Genomic DNA, 25,069 nt, shown 5'->3' with positions numbered 1-25,069 from the left:
CTGCCAGCACACCTTAACCTCCACCTGTCAGCACACCATCACCTCTACCTGTCCTCACACCATGACCTCCACCTGTCCTCACACCATCACCTCTACCTGTCCTCACACCATCACCTCCACCTGTCCTCACACCATGACCTCCACCTGTCCTCACACCATCACCTCTACCTGTCCTCACACCATCACCTCCACCTGTCCTCACACCATCACCTCCACCTGTCCTCACACCATCACCTGCCTGTAAGCAGCAAATATTTACAATTCAATACAAAACTTAAGAAACTTTATTTAAATCACCTGAAGGTGCCTCAGGATGTGCTGTCAGCATTTCATGTGCTGACATTAGCCTCCATCTAGTGGACATTTGTGGTACTACAATAAATACACACTTTTCTTTTATTTACTAAATCACACTGAAGTTTATTGATTATATTTCTATCAGAAACAGCTTCAACGTCCCAGTCACCATTTAAAAACAGAACATTTAATGATAAACACACACAGGCTTCAACGTTTTTCATTTAACAGAAGAAATTATTTTGCAAAAAAGTAGCACAAACACTTCAAGTTTTACAATAACCCGTGTAGTTCAAGTATGACTGTAAGGTAAAAAAGTGAAAACTGTGGGTTCATAAATATTTTTAAAAAGTCCGTTTAAAACATAAACACTTAAATAAATAACATTAAAAACATTCATTGTGATTTATTATGACATTATTAATATTATCATTGGTGGAAGTTGTGCTGAGAACAAAAACGCGTGTTGTTGCCCGCGCATGCGCACTGCAGGCAGCCTGCAGGATGTGCTTCCTGTCTGCTCCTCTGGAACCAGTGAACGGAGCGAGTCTGGACAGGACTCGGCAGCAGGAGCTCCATCATGTGTCAGCAGCAGCAGGAGGAGAAGCCGCAGGACCAAAGTGAGGAGCTCGGTGTGGAGGGACATCCGGGAAGAGCGTCCAGCACCTCCCTGACCCGCCGCTTACTGAGACCCTTCCACCGCAGCAGGTCGTACAGCAGGTCCACGTCCTCGCTGCAGCAGATAGAAAACACCCGCAAATCAGAACATAAGTGACTCAGGCGCTCCAGGTTCAGGTCCTGATTCCATCTAAGATGTTTGTTTGCACTGCAAAGCTGGACTGGTTTTAAGCTAACAGGTGCGTCATCTCAAAAAGTACCGGGTGAAATGAATTAATGCTGCGTAAAGAACAACAGAGGAACTAGACTAACCGTAGAGCTGAGTTAATTATAGTTAGCTAGCTAGCTAGCTGGCTAATTACTCCTGCTAGTAGAAAACCAAATACGGCTAACTATCGGGATTTTCCTACAGATAACATTAGCAGACAACAACATTAGCATTGGCTATGCTCATCCCGCTAGCCCTGTGTTAGCTGTTGAAGAGATAAGACAAGCTAGCTAGCGGTCACATCTGCTCAGGTGGGATGTTAAGATAATATTAGCTGTAACTAAGAATCTGGCTGTGTTTAGCTAACCCCATAATGTTAGTTATTGCTAATTGCTAACAGCAAGCTAACAAATTTAGCAGCCTGTCATCCCCTTAAAAGAATTACTTATCTTAGCTATGTATTAGCTTGCAAGCTAGCAGTAAACACAAAGCTATTCTGATTAAAAAACGTTTTACATCTATGATGAAATCTGTAGAGGAACTAAATGTATTTAAAATGTGTTTGTTTATGCCATATTTCACTAAGGTGTTGTTATTTTTGTCTGGTAAATTTACATATTTTCAATGTAGCTTTAATTAACATTACAAAATTGTCGTTTTCTTGCTACATAGAGTGATATGTTTATTAGTGTTTGTGTTTCTCCGTAAAGTAAAAGTAATAATTTCCCCCTCAGGGTTAAATAAAGGAATTCTGATTCAGATAAATGCAGTAACAGGTGTCATCCTAATAGTTCACCTCTCTCTGAAGCAGTTCTTCTGTATGGACGCTACGTCGAGCTTCACTGCGTCGGTGGATCTGCAGTCCAGCACCGCTGAGACTCTCTTCAGCAGCATAAAGTGTTGGACTCCCGGAGCCTGAAACATCACACACAGGTCAGAAACTTTATCATATTTCACAACCACGTGTCTGTTTCCTGTCTGTTCTCTCAACACGTCGCTCTCACCAGGCGGGAGATGGTGTTGTGCAGCTTATCTGCATCATCAGCGACTCTCGGGCCGACGTCCTGCCTCCAGTACCTCCTCAGCTTGTTCCGGCTGCTTTGGATCAGGTATCTGAGGTAAGTTTGAGCGATGATCTGATAAGCATCATACATCACCGCCTGAGAGCCAGAAAGAACAACAGCTGTGATGAGTGTCTTTTTTTTTTTAAAACACAATAATCTGAGATTAAGTGAGAGATTCTGACCTTTTGTTCATCCTGAACATAACTCAGCTTCGGGAAATGCTTCTCTAAGTCAGCGGACAAGCTGCCCCACCTGTTGTCAGCTTTGAAGTAGTCTTTAAAGTGTCTCTGTAGGACAGAAAAGACATGAATATACTGTACCTCTTTAAAAAGTAAACAAACTGTGCGTGTGGTTAAGGGGCAGATACCTCGGCGATGTCCGTCACAATATCCATCAGAAATTTCAAAGTAAAATCCTCTATGTCCTCAAGAACTGCCACAATTTCCTTCAGAAGGGACGCTTTGATGTCTCCACCGTGGCTGTGGACATGTTGTCTGAAAGAAAACCCAGGAATGTTCATTATTTCTATTTTATTTTAACCCTTTCAGTAGTAGACACTGACACCGTTTACGCTTGTGTGACGGCTTCATTTTTTCTTAAACTTAAACTCTGGGGGTGAATTATTGAGGATTTTCTTTCGTCAGAGGTCAAAGGTCAAACTCTGTGCCCTCATGAAGCCCCTCCTTGAAGGGAATTTCTTTAAATGTGGTGCAAATGTTTGCTTAGACTCAATGAACTGATACTAACTTTATAGTCAGAGGTCAAAGGTTAAAGTGGCCTCACAGCATGTGAGCCTGATCAATATGTCAATATAACACTCACTTGAGCTCTTTGCATGTTTTCAAAGTCTTGAGGTAGTGTATAGTTTGTGGATGCTCCATTTCTGCTCCAAGAACCTCAGCCTGCTGTGCCGCGTACCTGCAGACCAAAGAGAACATGTAGTTTAAATCACACACCGACTTTACCTGTTTAAACAGTATAAATGGTTAAATGTGACCCTCACCTCTTCACAAACCGCAGCAGTTCTTGGAAACAAACCTCCTGCACCGCTTCACACAGCTCCGAGCTGATTTTCTGAGCCTCTCTGGGTATGGCAGCAGTGCACTGCAGGAGGAAGCCATGTTATATCAATGAACATGCAGACAGACATCAAATAACACAGCGTCCGCTCCTCTTACCTGAATGGTGTCCACATAAAGTCCAATATAGTCCTCCTCAGTGTCACAAAGTCCCCGGCATCTCTCACCCTGGAGGATTCTGTCCAGAGAGTCTCTGACCTCTGTCTGTGGACACACACGGATTCAGATGTTACACGGCTGTTTAGGCATCATCTAAACATCATTTCTAAACATCAAATCATAGATTAGCAAACTCGACTTCTGCCCCACGAGCAGGAAGTAACGCTATCAGTATGAAACCTTCTGTGTTACCTTCACATTTGCGAGCAGCTTGTCCTTTGCTTTAGCCTCCCACTCACTGAACAGCCGGCCGTCAGGGCGACCCATGTCCTCCTGACTGGGAAAGTCCAAAAAAAAACAAAAAAACCCAAACATGAAAACAGTTCCAGCATCTTTCACTTTCACAGCTATGAGGCAGATAAAGGAGTCAGAGCGTGGTGGTAATGTTGATGCTCTGATATCTGAGGAATGCTGTGAAGTTCTGCACATTTGCTTGAACCCAAGCATGAAATAGCAAGAATGTGGCGATCAGGGGACAAAGTTAACCCTTTCAGTACTATAATTATAACAGTTTCATGAAATAAAACGTTGAAAAGCTGGCACATATTTGTTATTATGTTATAAATGCTCAGAACAGTGTGTAATAACAACAGATTTGAATTTTCATCAAACTTCTATTTATAAACAACGATAAATATACAGCAACAAGACAACAAGAGATGACAAAAATTAAGCAATTAAGAATCTGTTGAGATTTTTTCAATAGTAATAATAACCAGAGCTACGGTAGTTTGAACAGCGAATGTCAGTTTCTGTCACCAGCGACAGCTCTGTGTTATGAAGGTTAAAGGTCAATGGGACCTGACTTAACCCCTGAACCCCTGAACTGAAACTCTGAACTCTCAGAGGGTCTTTGAATGCACCATGTGTGACTTAGTGTTCAGTCTAAAATAAAATCTTAATTTAAATTCCTTTCTTCTCTGTAGCTAAATTAAAACCTCGCTCCCGAAAATGATCAATATTCTGTAAGAAACTAAAAATTCTGCTCATCATCAGCACAACTATGTGTCACATGACAGCAAACATTTACAGAAAGAGACATTTCTTTTTTTTTACATGCACTTCTTCACACTAGCACTGCATCACCACAAGAGGGTGCCCAACCAGGTTTGAACCAGGTTCAACCCTGCTGAGGCTGACACATACCTCACATATGTGTGTAGGACCCATCTCATCAGCAGGAGGGAGTTCTTGGAGGAGCTGATGTGCAGCAGCAGACCGTGCAGGTGATCGAACATCTGGCGGTGGAAGGCAGCGGGCAGGGGGCGGAGCCTGACGAGCTCAGCGAGCACTGTTTCCTCAACATTGTCTAGATGCTGCTGAAGGTTCTGGTCCAGATCGGCAGGCGGCTGCGGGAAGCACAGAGGCGCGGCTTTTTGGCTGTGGTCGTCTCCTGGTTCGGGCAGGAAGGGGTTGGCGGTGTCGTCGTCTCTCCACGGGTGTTTTTTGGCGGTGTTGAAGGTGTTCTGAGCTGCCCAGGGGTTGTCGTATCCATAGCAACTGCGGTCACATCCTGCCGTAAACACACTTTCGTTTATTGTGTGTAACTCCCGCCCTCAAAACCACAGCGATGACAGAACGAAGCGACTGATAGATTAAAAAACTATGTAAACAAGCGATGCAGGATTAAGATTCTTTTCTGTAGGAGCCGTTAATCTTAAAGGGACAGTTCACCTTAGAATCAGCTCAAGGTCTGTGGTGCATGTGGGATTTTACTGAGGCAAACCTCATTTATTTATAGCATCAAACACTCTCTGTAGAGCACACACACAGTTTTAAACACTTAAAAAAGTCCAGCATGCAGGATGGACACCAGCCCCCCGAGCACATGTCACCATTCCTGACCAGTCTTACCATGTTCTGTGTGTTGGTTGTTGTTCTCTATCAGAGGCTTCCTGCTCTCCCTCCTCCGTGTTAGCATTCTGTGTATCGTCTTCATCTCCACGTTGTAAACGCTTCAGTCTTGTTGTTGTTGCCTGTGCACATGCGAGCTCTCTCTCTGTCCGTGACTAAGAGCCCGGAGCTCAGCTCTCCTCCTTAATAGTAACAGGAAGGGATTTTCCGGTGTCATCACTGCTTTCACTTTCCAGTAGCTGGAGCTGGAGCTTTGGCTTGCACGTGAAGAGAAAGCTGTTTCATCATATATGAGGAGTAACAATAATAAACAGTTACATTTTATACTGAGAATAATAGTATTAATAATTACATTTAAATCTTCCATCTTGACTTTATGCTCGTTTAAATGGGACTCGCCTGTTTGAGCCTTTACTCCGTGGCTTTTGTTTCTGGAAATTGAAAATAGAGTCAGTACTGTCAGAGGACATGCAGCTCGGTCTGTAAGAGGGTTCACAGGGACATGATGGACAGAGTGGCTGCAGAGTGAGCCTTCACCCTCCTCCATCCTTGAAGACCAGTCCCTGTTACAGAAACCCAGAGCCTGACCCCCCCCCCGATCAAGAAGCTAAGGCCACAATGTCAGGAAAAAAAGCTCTTGAGGTGGGGGGGGAGTAGGACAAACATGGCAGGTTTCAGGTTATTATTGTTACTAGTCAAGCAGAAAAACCAAGTGTTGTGTTTGTTTTTATTACATCTGTTATATTGTGGAGCTTGGCACACGTTCTGACGTGGATCCTGACTCCTGCAGCCGGCCGGCCGGCCTCTGTTTTCCGGGTGTTGCTGTTGGATGAGACCAAACGTCCACACACACTTTCTGAACAGAAAGACGTTATCTGTTTCCAAATCTTAAAGGAATCCACGTGCGTGGGAGTCATTTAGTGAGCGTGTACAGTCGTTTGTTTATAGCTCATAGGTGTGCCAGTGTATTGACTCATGAGTGAAAATATTTACCTTCATAAAGCGTTGTGCAAGTATTCACCCTCAGACTCGAGTCCTTTTTTTTAGGTGTGACCCTTTTTTCCCTGCTGTTCTTTGCCGACTCTCACAGTCAGTTACAGTGAAACCTGATCCATACAAACTCCCCCCGCAGCCTCTCTCTCTCTCTCTCATTCGTTTAAAGTTCTGTGTTCTTGTAAAGACAGAGCATTCTTGGAGAGAAACCATTAGGAATGCCTTTGGTATATTCCCCTTAAAGGCCAACACACACCACCACTGAGAATTCCCCCAGTTATGGAGCTGCAGTGTTTGAAACAGGCTGGTTAGAGCAGGTCTGACTGTGTGGAGAAGGGCATCCTCAGGAGTTTTTATAACTGGACTCTGGACTGTATATTAGTCCAGAGGACTATTTGCATGTCTTATCAGGGCTGAGTCAGTGTGAGGTGAAAGCAACAGAAAAGCATCCAAACACAGTCTGAGAGGCAGTGGTGGAGGAAGTACTGAAGCTTGGTACTCAAGTAAAAGTACAAATACCCAGCATATATATACTTACAGTGGGGAAAAAAGTATTTAGTCAGCCACCAATTGTGCAAGTTCTCCTATTTAAAAAGATGAGAGAGCCCTGTAATTTTCATCACAGGTATACCTCAACTATGAGAGACAAAATGAGAAACAAAAATCCAGAAAATCACATTGTAGGATTTTTAAAGAATTTATTTGCAAATTATGGTGGAAAATAAGTATTTGGTCAATAACAAAATGTCATCTCAATACTTTGTTATATACCCTTTGTTGGCAATGACAGAGGTCAAACGTTTTCTGTAAGTCTTCACAAGGTTTTCACACACTTTTGCTGGTATTTTGGCCCATTCCTCCATGCAGATCTCCTCTAGAGCAGTAATGTTTTGGGGCTGACGCTGGGTAACACGGACTTTCAACTCCCTCCAAAGATTTTCTATGGGGTTGAGATCTGGAGACTGGCTAGGCCACTCCAGGACCTTGAAATGCTTCTTACGAAGCCACTCCTTTGTTGCCCGGGCGGTGTGTTTGGGATCATTGTCATGTTGAAAGACCCAGCCACGTTTCATCTTCAATGCCCTTGCTGATGGAAGGAGGTTTTCACTCAAAATCTCACGATACATGGCCCCATTCATTCTTTCATTTACACGGATCAGTCGTCCAGGTCCCTTTGCAGAAAAACAGCCCCAAAGCATGATGTTTCCACCCCCATGCTTCACAGTAGGTATGGTGTTCTTCGGATGCAACTCAGCATTCTTTCTCCTCCAAACACAACAAGTTGAGTTTTTACCAAAAAGTTCTATTTTGGTTTCATCTGACTATATGACATTCTCCCAATCCTCTTCTGGATCATCCAAATGCTCTCTAGCAAACTTCAAACGGGCCTGGATATGTACTGGTTTAAGCAGGGGGACACGTCTGGCACTGCAGGATTTGAGTCCCTGGCGGCGCAGTGTGTTACTGATGGTAGCTTTTGTTACTTTGGTCCCAGCTCTCCGGAGGTCATTCACTAGGTCCCCCGTGTGGTTCTGGGATTTTTGCTCACAGTTCTGGTGATCATTTTGACCCCACGGGGTGAGATCTTGCGTGGAGCCCCAGATCGAGGGAGATTATCAGTGGTCTTGTATGTCTTCCATTCTCTAATAATTGCTCCCACAGTTGATTTCATCACACCAAGCTGCTTACCTATTGCAGATTCAGTCTTCCCAGCCTGGTGCAGGTCTACAATTTTGTTTCTGGTGTCCTTTGACAGCTCTTTGGTCTTGGCCATAGTGGAGTTTGGAGTGTGACTGTTTGAGGTTGTGGACAGGTGTCTTTTATACTGATAACGACTCCAAACAGATGCCATTAATACAGGTAACGAGTGGAGGACAGAGGAGCCTCTTAAAGAAAAAGTTACAGGTCTGTGAGAGCCAGAAATCTTGCTTGTTTGTAGGTGACCAAATACTTCTTTTACTGAGGAATTTACCAATTAATTCATTAAAAATCCTACAATGTGATTTTCTACATTTTCTTTTCTTATTTTGTCTCTCATAGTTCAGGTATACATATGATGAAAATTACAGGCCTCTCTCATCTTTTTAAGTGGGAGAACTTGCACAATTGGTGGCTGACTAAATACTTTTTTTCCCCACTGTAAGTAAAAGTCTTAAGTACTTTTAAATGTACTTAAAGTATTCAAAGTAAAAGTACTCACACACTGAATATATATGATTGATTTCCATTGCAAAGGATCTGAACAGGTTAAAATAATCAAAGAAATCATCTTAAACTAAAATGGACCATGTGTAGTTAATGTACATGTTCAGTCCAGAAGCAGCTGTGGACAGGTCTGTGTGTCATGAGGCAGGCTGTGGGCATCACTATAGAAACACAGCTGGCAGCGTGACACCAGCTCCATGCAGAGTCTGACCTCACATCAGTCCAGCACTGTGTTCATCACATGGAACAAGGAACTACAGACACTGGAGAAATGTAGTGGAGGAGAAACAGGTAACAGCTGCAACATGGAGTCAAAGTATAAAGTATGTGCTATTATTCTTACTTAAGCAAAGTATAAATACATAAAAAATTACTAAAGTACAGCAAAAAAGTACAAATACTTAGTTACTTTCCACCACTGTTGAGAGTTTCCTGTGGTAGCAGCTGGACTAGTTTTAGTCTTCAGGTTTCTGAAGAACCATGTTGAGTCTCTGTGGAAGACTCAGGCTGTTGCTGTGTTGGCAGCATCACAGTCCACCTAAACTCCAAGTACAGGCAAAGAGGTGAAGCTGAGGCGGGCAACCACCTGTCACTTAAACAAAGTGAAACAAAGTCAAACCCATAATTCCACATAACTTTAGGTCCTAATGTTATTAAAATGAGTGCTGTCATAAAAAGGAGACCAATAAGAGCAGCTTGAACCAGGCTGTAAACAGGTTTACTTCTGCTGTAAAGTTGGACTTTTTAACATAGGAGTTCATGGGGATTGACTCACTTTCAGAGCCAGCCCCTAGAGGTTGTGAAGGGAACTGCAGTTTTAACACTTGACTTCATATTTATGGGTTTGTGCATTAAAACTACTTGTTATGTTTGGTAAAGTTTGGACTAAACGCAACAGGAAACTTGTCCAACCTGCAACAAACTTCACTGTTTTTCACGTTTGATATAAATACAACCAGAGGGGGGCGCCAGGCATGTAAACAGTGGTTGTTTAAGTGGGCTGAAAGACTGTTTTGGTGCCGATGATGGATGGAGAAGGCAAAAAAAATTCTAAACAAAGATTTCTCACTTTCAGCTGCTGATCTGTTGTTATTGATCTAATGTCAACTAATAAGTGTGCATGGAACCTCAGTACTGTGACAGTATGTTTACATGTTTACAGGTGATTATGCAAACAAATTTATACGGGATGCAGAGATAACGGTGGAAACTGCAAACTAGATCATTAAGCTGTAGCTCTATGGGAAAGACACGCCCACGGTGCCTTCAGGTCCACAGTAAGATCACACCGCCTGCTTCCTTTAATGATCAGGCTGACCTCGGTGTGGATGTGGATGTCTTCCTGCAGCGATGAGGAAACAGGTGACATTTGCAGAAAGTCAGACGGTGCCGCGGCTCCTGCGTGACGAGGCGTCACCGAGGTACTTTAATCATCTTTGTTTCTGTGCATCCAAGAAATCAGCATCCAAACAAGGTTTTTATTCATCTCTCAGTTTGATGACACACGTCTCTTTCTCTTCTCTCTTCCTCTTTTTGCAGCAGTATTCAGATGAATCAGTCCAAAATGGGTAAGTCAGCATTTTTATTAAAACTCCAACAAATCAGCATCAAAGAGAATGAAATATGAAGAAACATGTTCTCTGTGTGTCCGAGTGTGTTTCAGACGCTCCGGTTTCAGAGGAGCATGCACTGCTCGTTAAATAAACAAAACACATCCTGTCTGCTTTGAAACCCGAGAGCCCGTCACAGTGTGTGTGTGTGTGTCTGTGTGTGTGTCTGTGTGTGTGTGTGTGTGTCAGAGGCATCAGTGGAAACCGGGTGAAACCCCACACCTGAGCCTGACCCAGGTCACGGCTGATGGTTTACAGGATGAAAGCTCACTGGTGCTAATTTCTCATTAGAAGCTCTTTAACTAAGCTCACGTATGTTATCTGGATTCTGACACGCGTGTATTAATAAATAATCCAAAGACTGACAAAGCAGGTCCAAATGTGACCAGTTAGATTTGAATAGAACGTCTTAAGTACTTCACAAAGTGGAACTTAATCTTTAATTTTAACTTTCAGATTGTTTCATTGTCAGATTATTAACATCCCAGTGGCCCACATGACCTCTTTGTGTGGTCATTTTTGTGGTAATTCTGTGCATTGTTATTGTTTAATCCACCTCTGTGTGGCTGCGGCTTTCTTTTTGTGTGTCTCTTTATGGTCATTTAATGCCCCTTTTGTCATTTTCTGTCTCTTTGTGATCTGTTTTCATGCTTCTGCGGTCGTTTTGTTGTAGTTTTCTTGCGTCTTTTTAGGTAATTTAGTGTCGATATTGTCATTTTTAGTGGTTTTGGTCACGTTATGCAAGTTTCTGGGCATTTTTTTAGTCTTATTTTGAGTCTTTGAGTCCTTTCTTTGGTCATATTGCATCTCTTTGGTTAAGTTAATGTCATTTTTGTGTTTGTCTGTTTGGTTTCTAAAGAAGGTGACCTCTGTTCTTTGTAGTGCAGCCATGTCTGAGCGTTAATCCCTGTATTGTTTACCCCTATCAGTTCCTGACATTCTGCCTCTCTGCAGACACAATCACTGTGTCTTCTGTTTGTTCACAGCGTTAAAAGATGTCGGCGCCGTACAAATCCCTAAAGCCATGACCGCGGCCCCGTTTCTGCAGGTACACAATGACGCCGCCGTGTTCTGTGATACAACACAATGCAGTGTGTGAGTTTCTGAATGTGTGTGTCGCTCAGCACTCTGCACTGACGCCCGCTCAGAAGGAGTATCTGTACAGCATCGCAGCTACGTACAGCAGCGCACACGTTCGCAGCCTCATCACACAGCACTACATGAACGTGCTGCGCAGGTGTGTGCGAGCAGGTGAGGAGCGGACCGCTGAACATCTCCGATCTGTCCGCTTCGCTGGTTTCCCTTTGAGTCTTTTTTTTTGCTGCTTGATGGTTTTTAGGCGGTGCCACCCCCGACAGAGACGGCCGTGTTGTGACGTCTGAGGCCTCGACTGAGAATCAGAGAGAAAAACACAAGTTGAAAACACAACCGGAGGTTAAACCCACCGCAAAACAGAAGGGGAAGGTCAACACCAGACAATCTGGGAAGTCTTTTCTCCCCACCATCCCAAAGAGACCAACCAGGTCGGTGATAAATACAACAAACATCGTCACTCTTATTTTACCAAATCAAATATGGCCGACTGACCTGTGACCATCCTCCATACTAGTAGTGTTTAGAAAGTCAGCCCGACATGTTAAAGGTTCCGAAACACTGAAGAAATAATGAACGTTAAACAAAGCTATGAAGCCTGTTGATGAGGACAATGCTTTAGTTCCACATTCTGCAGTTCCTTTTGTGTCCAAGTGAGGCTTTTGTTGTCATGGGGGTTTACACGGTGGTGCAGTGGCCAGCACTGTCGCCTCACAGCAAGAAGGCCTTTCTGTGTGGAGTTTGCACCCTCTCCCTTCTCCTGCGTGGGTTCTCTCCGGGTACTCCAGCTTCCTCCCACATTCTAAAGACGTGTTCGTCAGGGTCCGTGACCCTGCACTGCAGGATGAAGCGGGTTAATAGATGATGGATGGATGGACTCCCTCCAAGTGGCCACAAATGGAACTGCAAGTAGCTTTTTTCCTCAGCCCCCTCCAAAGATGACTTCTTGTTTTTGTTTTGACACAAAATATGAATAATAGTATAAATTAAATGTATGTTTATTGTTACAGACCTTTGAAAACTTTAGCAACAAAACACAAAAAGACAAAGAATCAAGAAACTATGCCACAAACACTGAGAAGACAAAACCCAACAGGTAAGTGTGTGAAACGCTTCAGCTCTGTTATTTCTATAATTTGTATATTAACTTTTTTCTTTTATTTCCAGGAGCCAGGACCAGTCTGGTGGACGAGGTGGAGGAAGATGAGGATGAAGATGAAAGCCTGGATGACTCCCTGAGTGATTGTTTGAGTTTCCTCTCCCTGGGAGACTGGGATGATGATGATGATTCCTTCTCAGATTTATGATGCTGTAACATTTATTCATCACTGTGACCTCAGTGGAGCCACAGACACATAGGAATCCTGTATGTACCCTCACCTTTAGCGCCCTCTTGTGGGAGCAAGGGGAAAATGTCATTTCCAGGAAATCACGTGACCTCTGCTCAAATTAGAAGATGGCTTGAACTCAACACCAATTTTTTTTCCATGGAGAGCTTGTCTGATCAACTGTATGTTACATCATTTTTTCTTTGTGTCAAATAAAAAATAAATATGTGGCCCACCTAAAACCTGCAAGTTTTGGTCATGTGCTGCAACTGTGGAGTTTCAGTAACACAAATGTTTATCTTAATTTAACTTCATACAGTACAATTGGTATAATCTAAGACAAAGAACCAGATGGAGTGAAATTACATCTTTATTGTAGAGAAGAAATGAATGAGCTGAACGTCTACAGGAAGCTAAAGGCCTGTTGTTACATGAACAGGACAAAACTGGGGTGAACGATTAAAAAAACAAAGAAGGAAAAATGGCACCAAATATCATGACATTATTGCATTCTCCTCTACAGTTAACAAACGCCGCTGACATATAAACAATATAATACACAGGTCGCTTAAGAGTTAAGCATCAATGTTGTGGTGACTCTGAGGGAGCTGCTGCCCCCTGGTGGACAGGAATGAAGCATACACTGAGCCTTGTTCACTCAACTCCTATCTCTCCCCCCTTCCCTCTAGTTTACGACTTCTTGTACTCGATTCTCTCCACCTTGACATCATCGCCGATCAGCTGATAGACGTATGTCACCACCGTGGACGCCTGGATGTCCATTAGTACAAACGAGGGGATGATGTTGCTGTAAGGAGAGAAGACAGATGTGTTTCAGGTGGAGGAGGCTTCTACGGTTACACCTGCAAGGGCTCCGGTGAGGTTTATCGATCCAAGTAACATTTAGGCACTGAGCAACGTTAATATTACTAAATTTTCCAGCTTGAGATGAAAAAAGTATTTTCTATTCTATTCTATAAAACATTTGTTACCTCCACAAGGGGGACAAGAAATCCCTGCAGGAGCTCATGTGTGTGGGGTAAATAAATGAGACGGTCTGGACTGAGGAGGATTTCTTTTTTGCATCACCAGCTGTCGTTGCTTAGCAACCTTGTAAGCTGCAGTTGATGTTCCCATTTTAAAGGGTAATCCTCTGCTGTTAAAAGTAAGGCGGCTCTTGTGCATTTTTACATTTTTCTGTTCTGCCAGGCTCGCCTGTGAATGAGACGACATGGCGGACGGCTGTTCGTGTGACTCCCACCTTTCCAGTGCGCTGTAGGCTCCAGTAGCAGAGCCGGGGTTGATGTAGAACTTGTTCTCGTTCTCGAACGCCTCGAACTTGTGCGTGTGTCCGGAGATGAGGATGTCGACGTCGAGCTGCCTCTGCAGCAGCGCCAAGCTGGCCATGTCACCCCAGGGGATCACCTGGTGGCCGTGGATGAGGCCGATCTTAAACTGGCCCACTGTGACCACCTTCTGCTCTGGATAGTTCAGGTTCTGGAGAGGGAACAGTGAGGTTCTGTTGTTTTCATTTGACAATAGCACTTGTGGTTTCCCTGTATTAAAAGTCAAGGTGTAAACAGGGAGATTTCAATTTGTAAATAGGGAGCAACTGTGATTTAATTACAGCAATAATAGTCTTTAGCATCAACAAGAGATCAGCTTCCTTCTTTCTCCCTGCAATTAAATACTCATATATTAAAGCATCATTAGGCCTGTCTGCACACTCTGAAGGCACACTCTGCTTCTAAAGTTTGTGCCTCTTGTTTTTTCCTGTTATCTACAGACCTCATCGAAGTCTCCTCGGACTATGTGGACGTCCCCGGCGAGTGTCTTCAGGTAGTCATAGCTCTCCTTGGTGCAGAGGTTTCCTGTGCAGAGGATGTGCTGGATCTTCCCTGGGACCAGCAGCTTCTTGAACTTGGCTGGCAGTGTGTTGCAGCGGTGGGGGATGTGCAGGTCACCTAACACCAGGACCAACTAATACCATCACACACACAGACACACACACACACACGGGTGTTAGTCATCCACCTGTGTGTGAAAAAGAAGGAAGTGGGCCGAGGACGGAGCCCTGCAGGACACCACTGTGCACACACAGGTAACCACTGCACTCCTCAGTTAGTTATAGCTGTGTTTTTAGACCAGGCCAAATAAAAAGTGCAGTTTTTATGTTTTTGCACCAAAACAACAATCTGATGTAGTACAGTGGATAAAAATGCTCAAACTTGAAAGTAAGCAACGCTTGTGAGTCAGAATCTGAGAGTATTATGTGTCTGAATTCAAACTGTGTTTGTAAATAATTGAAAAAAAATATGGATTGAACAGGCACAGACTGAATTCAGACACTGAATGACAGATGAGAGAGATCGGTGTATTCACACGGCACAAAGTCACTAAGAAACACCAAAAAAAACCGAAGGGTCACACTAAGCATGAAATCACATTATAACAGGGCTAAGATTACTGATCACATGGCAAGATATAACTCACAGTTGGCTGTAAACTGTATGAACCAACAATCTAACAATAATCTCAGCTTAAAATTGTAAAATGTATCAATACTTTTATGTATTCCAAAGGAATAAGAATCCTCCAAAGATGTGAAGAAGGGGGAAAAGCTCAGTAACTGTTTTGGGTTCATGTGGTTTAATAGCTGCTGTCTGAAAGGTTCAGTCACAGTAAATATAAATTAAGATTCCCTGTCTAATTTTCCAGCCTGCTTTAGATTATGTTTATATTATTCCTGCCTGAGTGAGAGCGTACATCTATACAGAGACATCTAACATGGCTTCCTACAGTCTTATTTCTACAGGTTGTTAGTCGTTAAGCTGAAGCATATGAAATGTAAGCAGATGCAGCTCCATGGCGCTGAAGCATCAGAGCCTCTGGGGCTGTACCAACCCAATCCCATGTTAGTGTGCCAGGCGGCGCAGCGCTCAGAAGACAGGGATCCAGCACAGAGCGGGAACACTTACCCGGTGACCAGCCTGGTTGATTGGAGACAGGCAAAGAGAGGATGGAGAGTGTTGGGTGAGACAGGGAGGAAGGCAGGGTGTGTGTGTGGAGAGAACGACACAAGGCATGATCAAAGAGTGGGGTACAAAAAAAAATGACACAAAGGAAAACAAGACAAACAAAGAGTTGGGACAAGAGGGGAAAACTGAAATTAGAAATTAAAACGTGAATGGAATAAATAGATATTAATCATTCAAAACAAAAGTTAACCAACAACGTGACGGAATCGATTGTTAATGGTTGATTGTTAGTTATGACTTGAGTGTGAGCAAGGCAAAATCATGGAGTGAAGCAAATCAATCGAGTGCTAATCAATCAACTTCAACTTTTTACAACTTCCTGTAAACGACAGAATGAATGAATGTGCAGTTCCAGTCCTCGTGTAATGATAGATTTCTGCAAAGTGACGATTAATCTGAAATAAAATACACTGGCAATGACATAACAGATAAATAAAACATGATTACTGCAACACAGGCAACTGCTTCATGAGATAAAGTCGCTGTTAGCATGTTAGCCCTGCTAGCTTAGTGCTTTGCAAACAGGGGGAAAAAGTAAACACAAATGACATGATACTAATTAAACAAACAACAACAATGGTTGATGAACAAACGCGACAAATTAGGAGAACGTCGTGCAAATGAAAACAATGACTTTGAGGCAGGCTGCAGTCATTTTTTGGGGGGGACTAAACTGTTCAGCTGTCATGTGATCGTTGATCCATCTCGGAGAAGGAGCTTCATTGCAAAACACCCCGAAATTAAGACGGCGTGTACGCGCTGAGAGCACGACATCGGGCTCCTTACGTCTAAACCTGGTGTAAAACATCGTCGAACGATCGAAACAAGTGCTGTAAATGTGTAAAATTGTGACATTTTCGCCGTCTGTACTCACCATCTTCTATTTTGCTGTTAGCTGCTAGTCAAGTTGAGGAAGCGCCTACGCACGTACAGCGTCAAGACGTCAGCCAATAGGAAAGGAGAATGTCAGAGAATGCAGCAGGCTGGGTGGCCTACTTCCTGTAAACCTTTCACAATAAAACAGGAAACACTCAAAAAACTGTAGAAGTTGGGAAACATTCCACAGATAGTTGAAATATAGTTTAAAAACCACATCACATGACTAATATAAAATTATATCTCTGAAACTGGCTACTAATGTGGTGTTTTCAGCTTTAAAGCTAGTTATATAACACACACGCACAAGTAGCGATACTTCAGCAAACTTTTACTTTCAAACGAATGCTACCACCGGAAGTTGCTAACTGCATGACATCAGTTAGCTTGACGTTCGTCAGTAAAAACGACGTGAGTAGCAGCATTTCGCAGAACATTCGAGAGGTAGGTGCGAAATTATTTCACCACGGTTCAGCCTGACGGCGATTTGACACCAATAATGGTGATTGTTAAGAAACAAAAACCGTAGCTAGCTGTTCGACGGCAAAGACCCCGCTTAATCACATTATCTTCAACCAAAAGCGTCGAGTGCGCTTGGCTAGTAACTGGGTTAGCAACGGGACGTCAATTGGCTTCGCTTTAGCATGTGGGCTCTGACTATTTCCTGGAGATTACTAGCGTCTGTTTCGTAACGGATAAAACGTAATGGCTACACTGTTAGTAGAGGTAACGTTTTCTTGTGGCAGACTTGTGGATGACCGTAATTATAATAGGGGGCTCTGATTTGTCATAGTTTGTGTTAAATTTGATGAAACACGTGTAACTTTAGCCAGCTAGCTGGCAGCTATTACGTTAAATCTATTTTACATAACGATAGCGAGTGGATGTCGTTCAGAAACAGCTTAATCCACGCTACGGTGCCTTTTACGTGACGATTGATCGTGAACGGCTGTCATACTTGATGATGACGATGTTAGCGCTTTTTTTAGTCATCATACGCTTGTCATCCCAAAGGTTCTCCAAACCCCGAGGACGTTCCAGAAAATCGCCTTCTGTCTCTGAGCCTGGCACCTGCACTGTTTGGACGCTATAGGGTGTTTAACTGTGCTTCTTTGAGAGCCAGAAATCCACTAAGAACCCCTGCTGCAATCAATACAACACCAGCACCAGCCATCGACCACCGTTCACTGCGGCTCTTGGACGATCAGCGTTGTGTTTATGTCTTTGTTTTGCGAAAACGGTAAGTCGTGGACACAACATAGGGTGTTTTTCCCAAAAGTTTTGACTCCCTATGTTGTGGATGATTGTAGTTTTATTAAAGCTAACGACGCTACAGTCAGCGTGATTGAGCAATATGTCATGTTTTCTATGCCACTGTGTTAAAATGGCGTCTCCCAGTCCCGTCACTCGTGTGCAGTGACTGTATGACGCACTCTGCACCAAGTAGCCCGCTAAGCTAGCCAGCTAGCCTTATCTTGAAATAGTGTCGGACCCTCCTGCCCTTATGCAGCCCCACAGTGTCACTGATAGATCAGTCACTTCACGTGGATTCACATAGAGAGACAATAAAGTGCAGCAGGCAGCAGGGCTGTGTTGTTTGAAAGCCATCGGCAGGGGGAGAGTTGTTTGGCAGCTGCTAGGCCTCCTGTTTGTGACCTATAAAAAAAGAGCAGGCCTTATATGACTAAAGCCAGAGGGCCTCATGTAAAACAAAAGACTCTCACAAAGCCACCTTTGTGCCACAAAAGGTGGGAAAGCATCTAGTTTTGTGCCAGGGTTTTATTTTTTTTTTGTCATGGATGTTTGGATTTCAACTGGTCTCTTCATATTTTAACCCAGCTGGAATTGCAGGAATGTCTGATCCAACCTGTTTAAGTTGAAATACCTGTAAAATGGCCTCTGCAGTGACCCTTGCACAGTTGGTGTCTGTGGATTGTAAAAATAGCAACTCCAAATACACTATAGTTTTGTAGGAGTAAACATTGTTTAGGGGATCTTGCATTCAAGGCAGGCTTCAGATACAATAATCTGTTCAGTCGAGCCGGCTGGAGGTTTTCTTTATTAAATATTGATTTGATGTTTGTCCCTCTCCTCTTTCAGAGCTGTTGCGCAGCCGTTGGAACCTGTGTGGTGGAAATCTAGCCTTCAAGCAAGGAGCTTGCGGCCACAGCGGCACAACGTTTTTCATGTCAGAGACCGAGCACGCTTGCAGTCGTTTATGTCATCCCCTCTTTTCCAGACAGAAGATCCCGAAAAATCCCCAACCAAGATCCTTTTATCTTACTGATAGTGCTAACATCCAGCCAAAATGTCTGTCAACGTCAACCGCAGCGTGTCAGACCAGTTCTATCGCTACAAGATGCCCCGTCTGATTGCCAAGGTAACACCTAAAACTCACACTGAAGTCAGGATGAACAGGGTGTGGAGTTATTGTTCAGTTGTAGGATGTTGTATGATTGTCTGAATTGTGTGTTTCTCTTCAAATCAGGTTGAAGGCAAAGGGAATGGAATCAAGACGGTCATTGTCAACATGGTTGATGTTGCCAAGGCTCTGAACAGGCCTCCAACATGTGAGTAAACCCCATGTGCCTTTTTCCTACCGCTTGGCAGCTCCTGCCCCGTGGAAAGGTCAGATCAGGAACCTCTCTGCTCTCCTCCACAGACCCGACCAAGTTTTTTGGTTGTGAACTCGGCGCTCAGACCCAGTTTGATACCAAAAACGATCGTTACATCGTGAACGGATCCCACGAGGCGAACAAGTTGCAGGACATGCTTGATGGGTTCATCAGAAAATTTGTGCTGTGTTCCGAGTGTGACAACCCTGAAACTGAGCTGGTAAATATCTATAAGACATGAGCCAGACAAGTGAAGGTCCCTCTGTTGTGTAGTAACATATTCTTTGTCCTCCTTGCAGCATGTCAATCCCAAGAAACAAACCATCGGCTCTTCCTGTAAGGCCTGTGGAAACCGCGGCATGCTAGACACCAGACACAAACTGTGCACGTTCATTCTCAAAAACCCACCCGGTGAGACTGTCCTCCCACCCGTCTCTTGCATCGATGAAGAAGGCCAGATAAAATCAATGATGGCTCTTGTTCTCCTCCAAAAAACAGAAAGCAACGACAGTGGATCTGCATCAGTGAAGAAGGAGAAGAAGACCCGCAAGAAGGACAAGGAGAACGGCTCTGGCAGCGGCGAAGCAGGAAACCAAGACAACATCGATGCTCCCGAGGCTGTGGTAGGTCGACTGGCCCCGTCAGACTCCCTGTCCTCATTTGTAATTTGTCCAGCGCAGGTTCAGGTTCAATGACCCAGTTAGCTCAATGCCAATCTTTGCTTAAGCCACGAGTACACAAAGGAAACGAACATCTGTCACTGGAGCACACGTCTCAGAAGGTTGTTCCTGCTCTCGTCCAAGTTTGACTTCTGACAAGCCAGACAGTTCCCACACTTTGAGTTTACTTTTCCTGAAGTCTGTCAAACATGAACAGGTTGCACTAGTTAATATGCAGCCGGCTGTTTGAGGCTAAAGCCTCATCGCTGTGACAAAGTCTGAGGGGTTATTCGGGTCTTGTCTGCTAACTCTCACTTCGACTCTGTACAGGACGGGGACGACGACGATGAGGACTGGGCAGAGGAGACTACAGAGGAGGCGCAGAGGCGGCGAATGGAAGAAATCAGTGACCATGCCAAGAACCTTACACTCAGCGAGGACCTGGAGAAACCCCTGGAGGAGAGGGTCAACCTGTTCTACAACTTTGTGAAAGTAGGAGTCGCTTTAATGTTAAATTTATTGTTTGCGTGGATTCTCAAAGGAACATGTTGATCTTAAATCTTTTTTCCACCTCCAGCAAAAGAAAGAGAGCGGATCCGTCGAAGGGGCCGATAAAGAGATCTTGGCAGAGGCCGAGCGTCTGGATGTGAAGGCCATGGGCCCCCTCATCCTCAGTGAGCTGCTCTTCAACGAGAACATCCGCGACCAGATCAAGAAGTACAAACGCCACTTCCTGCGAGTGAGTTACACCTGCATGATGGCTGCACGGGTCTTCACCCTCCCCTCTGTTTGTCTCATACCTGTTGAATGTTCTCCTCTTCAGTTCTGCCACAACAACAAGAAGGCCCAGAAGTACCTGCTGGGAGGCTTCGAGTGTGTGGTGAAGCTTCACCAGGTCCAGCTGCTGCCGCGCGTTCCCATCATCCTCAAAGACCTGTATGATGCGGACCTGCTGGAGGAGGACGTCATATTCGCCTGGGCGGAGAAGGTGAGCATGTTGAGGCTGTTATCGTCAATAAATGTACAGGCCAACGTGTGATGTGGCTCAGAGAAGAAGAAGAAAACAAGTTGTTTTAGTGTAAACCGTCTGATTAATGTTCTCCTCCAGGTTTCTAAGAAGTACGTCTCTAAGGAACTTGCCAAAGAGATCCACGCCAAGGCCGCGCCATTCGTCAAATGGCTGAAGGAGGCAGAGGAGGAGAGCGAGGGAAGTGAGGAAGAGGAGGAAGAAGACGATGAGAATGTGGAGGTACGGTTTACAAACAAAATGTCAGGAGTTCAGAGTAATTGGGTGCCACGTTTTCCACTGATCATTGATCGTTTTAGACTGGATCTGCCTCCAGATGCTGCCAACTTAATGATTTATGACTCATCAATGTATCTTTGAAGGCAATCACTCTCACAAGCAGCTTAAGAAAAACGTCAGTGATGTGCAGCATCTAAGATTTACTGTAACCTAAAAAAAATGTGATATACAGGTTTGCAAATGCCAGGTCCAATAACAGAGGACAGGGCCTCCACATCCTAAAGACTTAAATCTGCTGATCTGACTTCCAGTCTGCATTTACAGCTTGAGTTTCATCGTCTCAGCACAAAGTAACAGATCAACAGCTGACTGAATGTCATCCTCGTTTTTATTATCAGCCTCCAGCTCTGCTAATGTTGATCCTTGTCAAAACTCTGAAATGAAGTTTCTTCGTAACGAATGTTTAAATTTAGAACTCATTGTGCGTTAGCGCTGGATTGTGGACAAACTCTCAGACCAGTGTGAGCCGAGTGTCCCGGCCTCTCTGTGCAGATGTTTACTGAAGCTGTGCCGCCTTCTTCCTCAGGTCGTGTACTCGTCCTCTGCCCGCGAGCTCAAAGTGGAGACGGTGAAACCGGAAAAACCCGAAAAGGAGGAGGAAGACATCGACATCGATGCGATCTGAGACACTCGGATGACGATGATGCTTTTCTTGTGTTGTGGCTTTGACTCACGATGCCCTGTATACGACCGAAATGGCTGGCCTTTCCCCTCCTTTATTATCTGACCCCCCCCCCCCACCCCCCGCTCCTCCTCCTCCTCCTCCTATATAACCCCCCCACCTCTGCTTTGTGGCATGACGTTAACATAGCGCTTTACTCGCTGCACATTAACTCTGTAACTTTGAGATATATTCAGTTGATGAAATGAAGTCGCTTTGGGGATTTTAATCACGGGTGTTCCGGATCGTTCTGACTGCACATTTTTTGGGTCCCTGTATTTTTCCAGTCAAATAAAGAATGAATGTTTTGCTATCCACCACACTCCAACGCTCACTCTGTCATGGTTACTGCAGTCGCCTTCAGACATGATGAACAGACCAATTTATATCCCAATAAGGTTCATTTACATATTTCTAAATGATGCACTGTATAGATAATATACATTTATAGATAAATCGACAGATTAACCTGCAGTGTTTCTGTATAAATGATATATTTACAAAAAAATATGTTAAGTTCCAATCGGCCACAGAAGAATCTGCTAATGTGAAAGACTGAATAATGCTGACGTTTGTCTACAGGTGTCGGTTTAAGGGAAGCATGCAGTGCTGCAGATACTGGTAAAAAATTTATGATAATAGTGTAGATATTTTATATAAAATGTATTTTATACAGCGACACATTTACAGAGAAAGCTTTGTGAGGACCTGTAGTTACATTCACTGCCAGAAGGGGGAGACAAACGTCCTGAACCGTGGCTTTAAAGAAGAAAAGTGCTGCGTTGCAGTGGTAAGCAGCATTTCTACAGGCTACTCCTTCAGAGTCAATAATAAACACTTCACTTCACTGTGTAGTAGCTTATTCAGAGTTTAAAGAAAGTCACATTTAAAAGTTTTTTGTGTGAGGAGTGAATTGAGGGTGTATTGTCGCGGCACTCTGAGCTTCCTCTGATGTCTGAGAGGCAGAAATGTTTCCTCTGACTGATGACGCTCCTCTGTACTTTCTGCTCCAATGGGACTGAGGTCAGCCGGTTCCCTCACTTCCTCCACCCGTTCAGCTGGACGCCGGTGCTGCCTTCACGTGCTGTCAGTAAATGTGACGCTCACAGTTCACACCACATCAAATCTCATGATGATTAGACTGCGGTGATGTGTTGACTTGTGGCTTTAAAACTTAATAAAATGACGCAGGGAAGGGAAAACCATAAGGAAGAGCTTGGCATTTAAAAGTCTAACATTTCAACGTATTAATAAACAGTTTCAATTGAACTCTGTTGTCTTTTATTTACTCTTATCTTATGTTTTTAATCAAAGTATTTCATGTATTTGTTTTTGTATTGTTGTATATTCTAATATCTGTGAACAGAAAATCAAAAAATATGTATTTATTAATCACAGAGTGAATAAATTGGTCATTCTACTGAAACATGTATTGAAATCATTAATTTATATTATATATATTATACATTAAGCCTAAATCTGATCTGTTTAGAAGCAAACAAACATTCTCCACATAGCTTTATATATTTGAATGATCTATTATCATTTTAATCGATTCATTTAGGCTGTAAATCGATTATCTTCGTCGCTTGTTCGACATCTTCTAAACAACTCTGATGTCGGAGCCTGGGCGGGGTCCGTGAAGGCAGCCTAATCCAGCCCAGCCGCTGAGTAGCCATTTTGGTCCCACCTAAAACAGACAGACCCGCTTCACTTTGGGCCGCCGGAGATGGAAGAAACCGAGCCGACGGCGAGTATTTCAGCCTCCCAAACCTTCTGAACGGCCCCGAGAAACATCCACGGGTGACACTCGACCCCGTGGCTCGTTTCTAGGCGGCGTCGTTTTCGCGGAAAAACAAGACAACAGAAGCCCGTGGCGGTTTTTGAAGTGGCGACCGACAGCGCCTTGACGTTAGTTTAGTTAGCTTCACTGACTCGAACCCGAACGGACAGACGGACACTGATTTCTGACCGCATGTAGAGCGCCATGTAAATGTTGAATAAACAGGATTATCACGCTGTTCGGTTCGGTTCGGCTTTTTCCCTTCAGTAGCTAACAGTTCAGCTGCTCGGCTCTTAACACGTCCGGTCTGGTTTGAACATTGTCACGATCCATGCTGAGACCGTTTCCCCGGAGAGAGCTGCAAAGCAAAGCAATAATCTCATTTTTCTGGAGCCAGGACGGCGGATTTTTGGACCTCGACTGGTTAAAAAAGGACGATTAGAAAGATGTCAACAAAAACTCCTTTACCGACCGTCAACGAGAAGACGACGGAAAGTGTAAGTATAAAGGTTGTTTATTGGTTCATCTCTTGTTAGTTCCACTCATGTAAAACACGGTTTAATTACCAGTAGAACAGCAGATCAATGAAACAGATTATTGGTGTTTTTGTCGCCTCACTGACTGGATGACGGCTAATTGTTTTTACACTTTGTTGGAAACAAGCTACGTCAAACACACATCCCGGAATCCCGATCACGGCCAACAATGTCATTTATTGACCAATTATATATATATTACATGTTTACTTTCTGTTTATTTATCGATAATTAGGACGTACTCTGGACATTTAGGCCCAACCACACGGACAAAACTACAGGACTTTGCCTGCTGGTTCTGGCAGGCAACAGTAGTTTGTGTTCTGGCTTCTCATTGGCTCTCCCAGCTGCCACTCAGAGGTTTCAGCCGCTCAGCTTCCAAATATAGGTCTGAGTAGCCCCGCCCACTCGTGACCAGCAGGAGCTGCTGTGAGAGGAAACGTTGCTCATGACCATGCTCGCTTCCGGTCAGGCTTTTCAAAATAAAATCATCTGTATTGCATTTTTTGATATTTACGTTTGTAAATAGATATATAGATATGTTTATGTTTATAAATAGATATGTTTGAACGTTAGTTGTAAAATTTTATATATATATATATATATATATATATATATATATATATATATATATATATATATATATATATATATATATATATATGCATGCATTTTATTTCCATTTCTGCTCCGTTTAAGGCTCTTGGTTTATCTCTTGGATTTCAGTGAGTTATAAATGGACAAAGATTGGAAATAAATTGTCAGGAATAGGGAGTTGAGTCATTTTTTATTTATTTTGGGGCTGCTCGATGTACCTGTGCGCTCAAAAATCATAATAATAATAATAATGTTGTTACTTTAGCAAACTTACAGCATTGTTTGTAAGAGTGGTGTAAAATAAATATGGGATTTATACCTGACAGTTAAGGTAACTGACTGAGTAGGCATGATCATGCTTTAACTCCACTTTGGCTGACCGTCGCAGCATTTCAATGGGTTCAGTATCTACCGGTACAGAGTGGCTACAATGAGTTGGTCAGTGTTTGCAACAGCACAGTTATTATGGTCATTTCCCAATAAAGTGGTGG

General features: G+C 43.6%; 5 protein-coding genes across 28 annotated transcripts in view; 3 read left to right on the top strand and 2 right to left on the bottom strand.

Annotated features, from left to right (window-relative positions):
* Positions 1-605: 605 nt before the first annotated feature.
* LOC114427578 (uncharacterized) lies at positions 606-5,555 on the bottom strand. The gene is made up of 11 exons (XM_028395722.1): positions 5,280-5,555; positions 4,572-4,938; positions 3,618-3,702; positions 3,366-3,470; positions 3,191-3,291; positions 3,010-3,105; positions 2,555-2,681; positions 2,370-2,474; positions 2,128-2,283; positions 1,920-2,038; positions 606-1,030 (listed from the first exon to the last, which is right to left on the bottom strand). Exons 1-11 carry the CDS (start codon positions 5,362-5,364, stop codon positions 883-885), a joined length of 1,494 nt encoding a protein of 497 aa, XP_028251523.1. The 5' UTR covers positions 5,365-5,555; the 3' UTR covers positions 606-882.
* Positions 5,556-9,783: 4,228 nt separating this feature from the next.
* LOC114427928 (protein FAM216A-like) lies at positions 9,784-12,526 on the top strand. Of its 3 annotated transcripts, none has more exons than XM_028396169.1 (7): positions 9,784-9,898; positions 10,017-10,045; positions 11,074-11,135; positions 11,212-11,338; positions 11,427-11,610; positions 12,190-12,275; positions 12,347-12,526. In XM_028396169.1, the coding sequence occupies exons 1-7, from the start codon at positions 9,828-9,830 to the stop codon at positions 12,484-12,486; spliced, it is 699 nt and encodes a 232-aa protein (XP_028251970.1). In that variant the 5' UTR covers positions 9,784-9,827; the 3' UTR covers positions 12,487-12,526. The 3 variants fall into 3 exon arrangements, with proteins under 3 accessions (XP_028251970.1, XP_028251971.1, XP_028251972.1); XM_028396170.1 differs by having other exon boundaries at positions 9,804-9,898; positions 10,020-10,045; XM_028396171.1 differs by having other exon boundaries at positions 9,870-9,898; positions 10,020-10,045; positions 11,042-11,135.
* Positions 12,527-12,859: 333 nt separating this feature from the next.
* Positions 12,860-16,564, bottom strand: vps29 (VPS29 retromer complex component). Of its 2 annotated transcripts, XM_028396302.1 has the most exons (5): positions 16,420-16,564; positions 15,486-15,497; positions 14,296-14,487; positions 13,769-14,004; positions 12,860-13,315 (listed from the first exon to the last, which is right to left on the bottom strand). In XM_028396302.1, exons 1-5 carry the CDS (start codon positions 16,420-16,422, stop codon positions 13,198-13,200), a joined length of 561 nt encoding a protein of 186 aa, XP_028252103.1. In that variant the 5' UTR covers positions 16,423-16,564; the 3' UTR covers positions 12,860-13,197. The 2 variants fall into 2 exon arrangements, with proteins under 2 accessions (XP_028252103.1, XP_028252104.1); XM_028396303.1 differs by lacking the exon at positions 15,486-15,497 and having other exon boundaries at positions 16,420-16,512.
* Positions 16,565-16,795: 231 nt separating this feature from the next.
* eif5 (eukaryotic translation initiation factor 5) lies at positions 16,796-21,984 on the top strand. 3 transcript variants are annotated; one of them, XM_028396297.1, is made up of 12 exons: positions 16,796-16,865; positions 17,436-17,661; positions 18,522-18,801; positions 18,910-18,991; positions 19,084-19,256; positions 19,336-19,447; positions 19,535-19,659; positions 20,026-20,187; positions 20,273-20,434; positions 20,519-20,683; positions 20,804-20,944; positions 21,528-21,984. In XM_028396297.1, exons 3-12 carry the CDS (start codon positions 18,730-18,732, stop codon positions 21,624-21,626), a joined length of 1,293 nt encoding a protein of 430 aa, XP_028252098.1. In that variant the 5' UTR covers positions 16,796-16,865; positions 17,436-17,661; positions 18,522-18,729; the 3' UTR covers positions 21,627-21,984. The 3 variants fall into 3 exon arrangements, with proteins under 3 accessions (XP_028252098.1, XP_028252100.1, XP_028252099.1); XM_028396299.1 differs by lacking the exon at positions 16,796-16,865 and adding an exon at positions 16,885-16,923; XM_028396298.1 differs by lacking the exon at positions 16,796-16,865 and adding an exon at positions 16,962-17,147.
* A 1,343-nt stretch (positions 21,985-23,327) lies between these two features.
* mark3a (MAP/microtubule affinity-regulating kinase 3a) overlaps positions 23,328-25,069 on the top strand; it is a 30,609-nt gene continuing 28,867 nt past the window's right edge. For all 19 annotated transcript variants that reach the window (XM_028395328.1, XM_028395314.1, XM_028395319.1 and 16 more), the window contains exon 1: positions 23,328-23,942. In XM_028395328.1, coding sequence (XP_028251129.1) covers positions 23,892-23,942 — 51 coding nt within the window. In that variant the 5' untranslated portion in view covers positions 23,328-23,891. The remainder of the gene's footprint in view (positions 23,943-25,069) is intronic.

The sequence above is a fragment of the Parambassis ranga genome, chromosome 22 (genome assembly GCF_900634625.1).
Source record: "Parambassis ranga chromosome 22, fParRan2.1, whole genome shotgun sequence".
Lineage (NCBI taxonomy): Eukaryota > Metazoa > Chordata > Actinopteri > Ambassidae > Parambassis > Parambassis ranga.
This window is presented reverse-complemented; position numbering and strand designations above follow the sequence as displayed.

Excerpts from the sequence above, each read along its gene's own strand:
- LOC114427578 (XM_028395722.1), bottom strand. The coding sequence starts at position 5,364 with ATGAAGACGATACACAGAATGCTAACACGGAGGAGGGAGAGCAGGAAG. Across the intron at positions 3,106-3,190 it reads CTGCTGCGGTTTGTGAAGAG|GTACGCGGCACAGCAGGCTG; the intron begins GTGAGGGTCACA and ends TTTGGTCTGCAG. Across the intron at positions 1,031-1,919 it reads AAGAACTGCTTCAGAGAGAG|CGAGGACGTGGACCTGCTGT; the intron begins GTGAACTATTAG and ends TATCTGCTGCAG.
- eif5 (XM_028396297.1), top strand. The coding sequence starts at position 18,730 with ATGTCTGTCAACGTCAACCGCAGCGTGTCAGACCAGTTCTATCGCTAC. Across the intron at positions 20,188-20,272 it reads TGTTCTACAACTTTGTGAAA|CAAAAGAAAGAGAGCGGATC; the intron begins GTAGGAGTCGCT and ends TTCCACCTCCAG. Across the intron at positions 20,684-20,803 it reads TATTCGCCTGGGCGGAGAAG|GTTTCTAAGAAGTACGTCTC; the intron begins GTGAGCATGTTG and ends GTTCTCCTCCAG.
- LOC114427928 (XM_028396169.1), top strand. The coding sequence starts at position 9,828 with ATGAGGAAACAGGTGACATTTGCAGAAAGTCAGACGGTGCCGCGGCTC. Across the intron at positions 11,136-11,211 it reads CCGCGGCCCCGTTTCTGCAG|CACTCTGCACTGACGCCCGC; the intron begins GTACACAATGAC and ends TGTGTCGCTCAG. Across the intron at positions 11,339-11,426 it reads GCGCAGGTGTGTGCGAGCAG|GCGGTGCCACCCCCGACAGA; the intron begins GTGAGGAGCGGA and ends GATGGTTTTTAG.
- vps29 (XM_028396302.1), bottom strand. Across the intron at positions 14,005-14,295 it reads TCCGAGGAGACTTCGATGAG|AACCTGAACTATCCAGAGCA; the intron begins GTCTGTAGATAA and ends TTCCCTCTCCAG. Across the intron at positions 13,316-13,768 it reads GCCTACAGCGCACTGGAAAG|CAACATCATCCCCTCGTTTG; the intron begins GTGGGAGTCACA and ends CTCTCCTTACAG.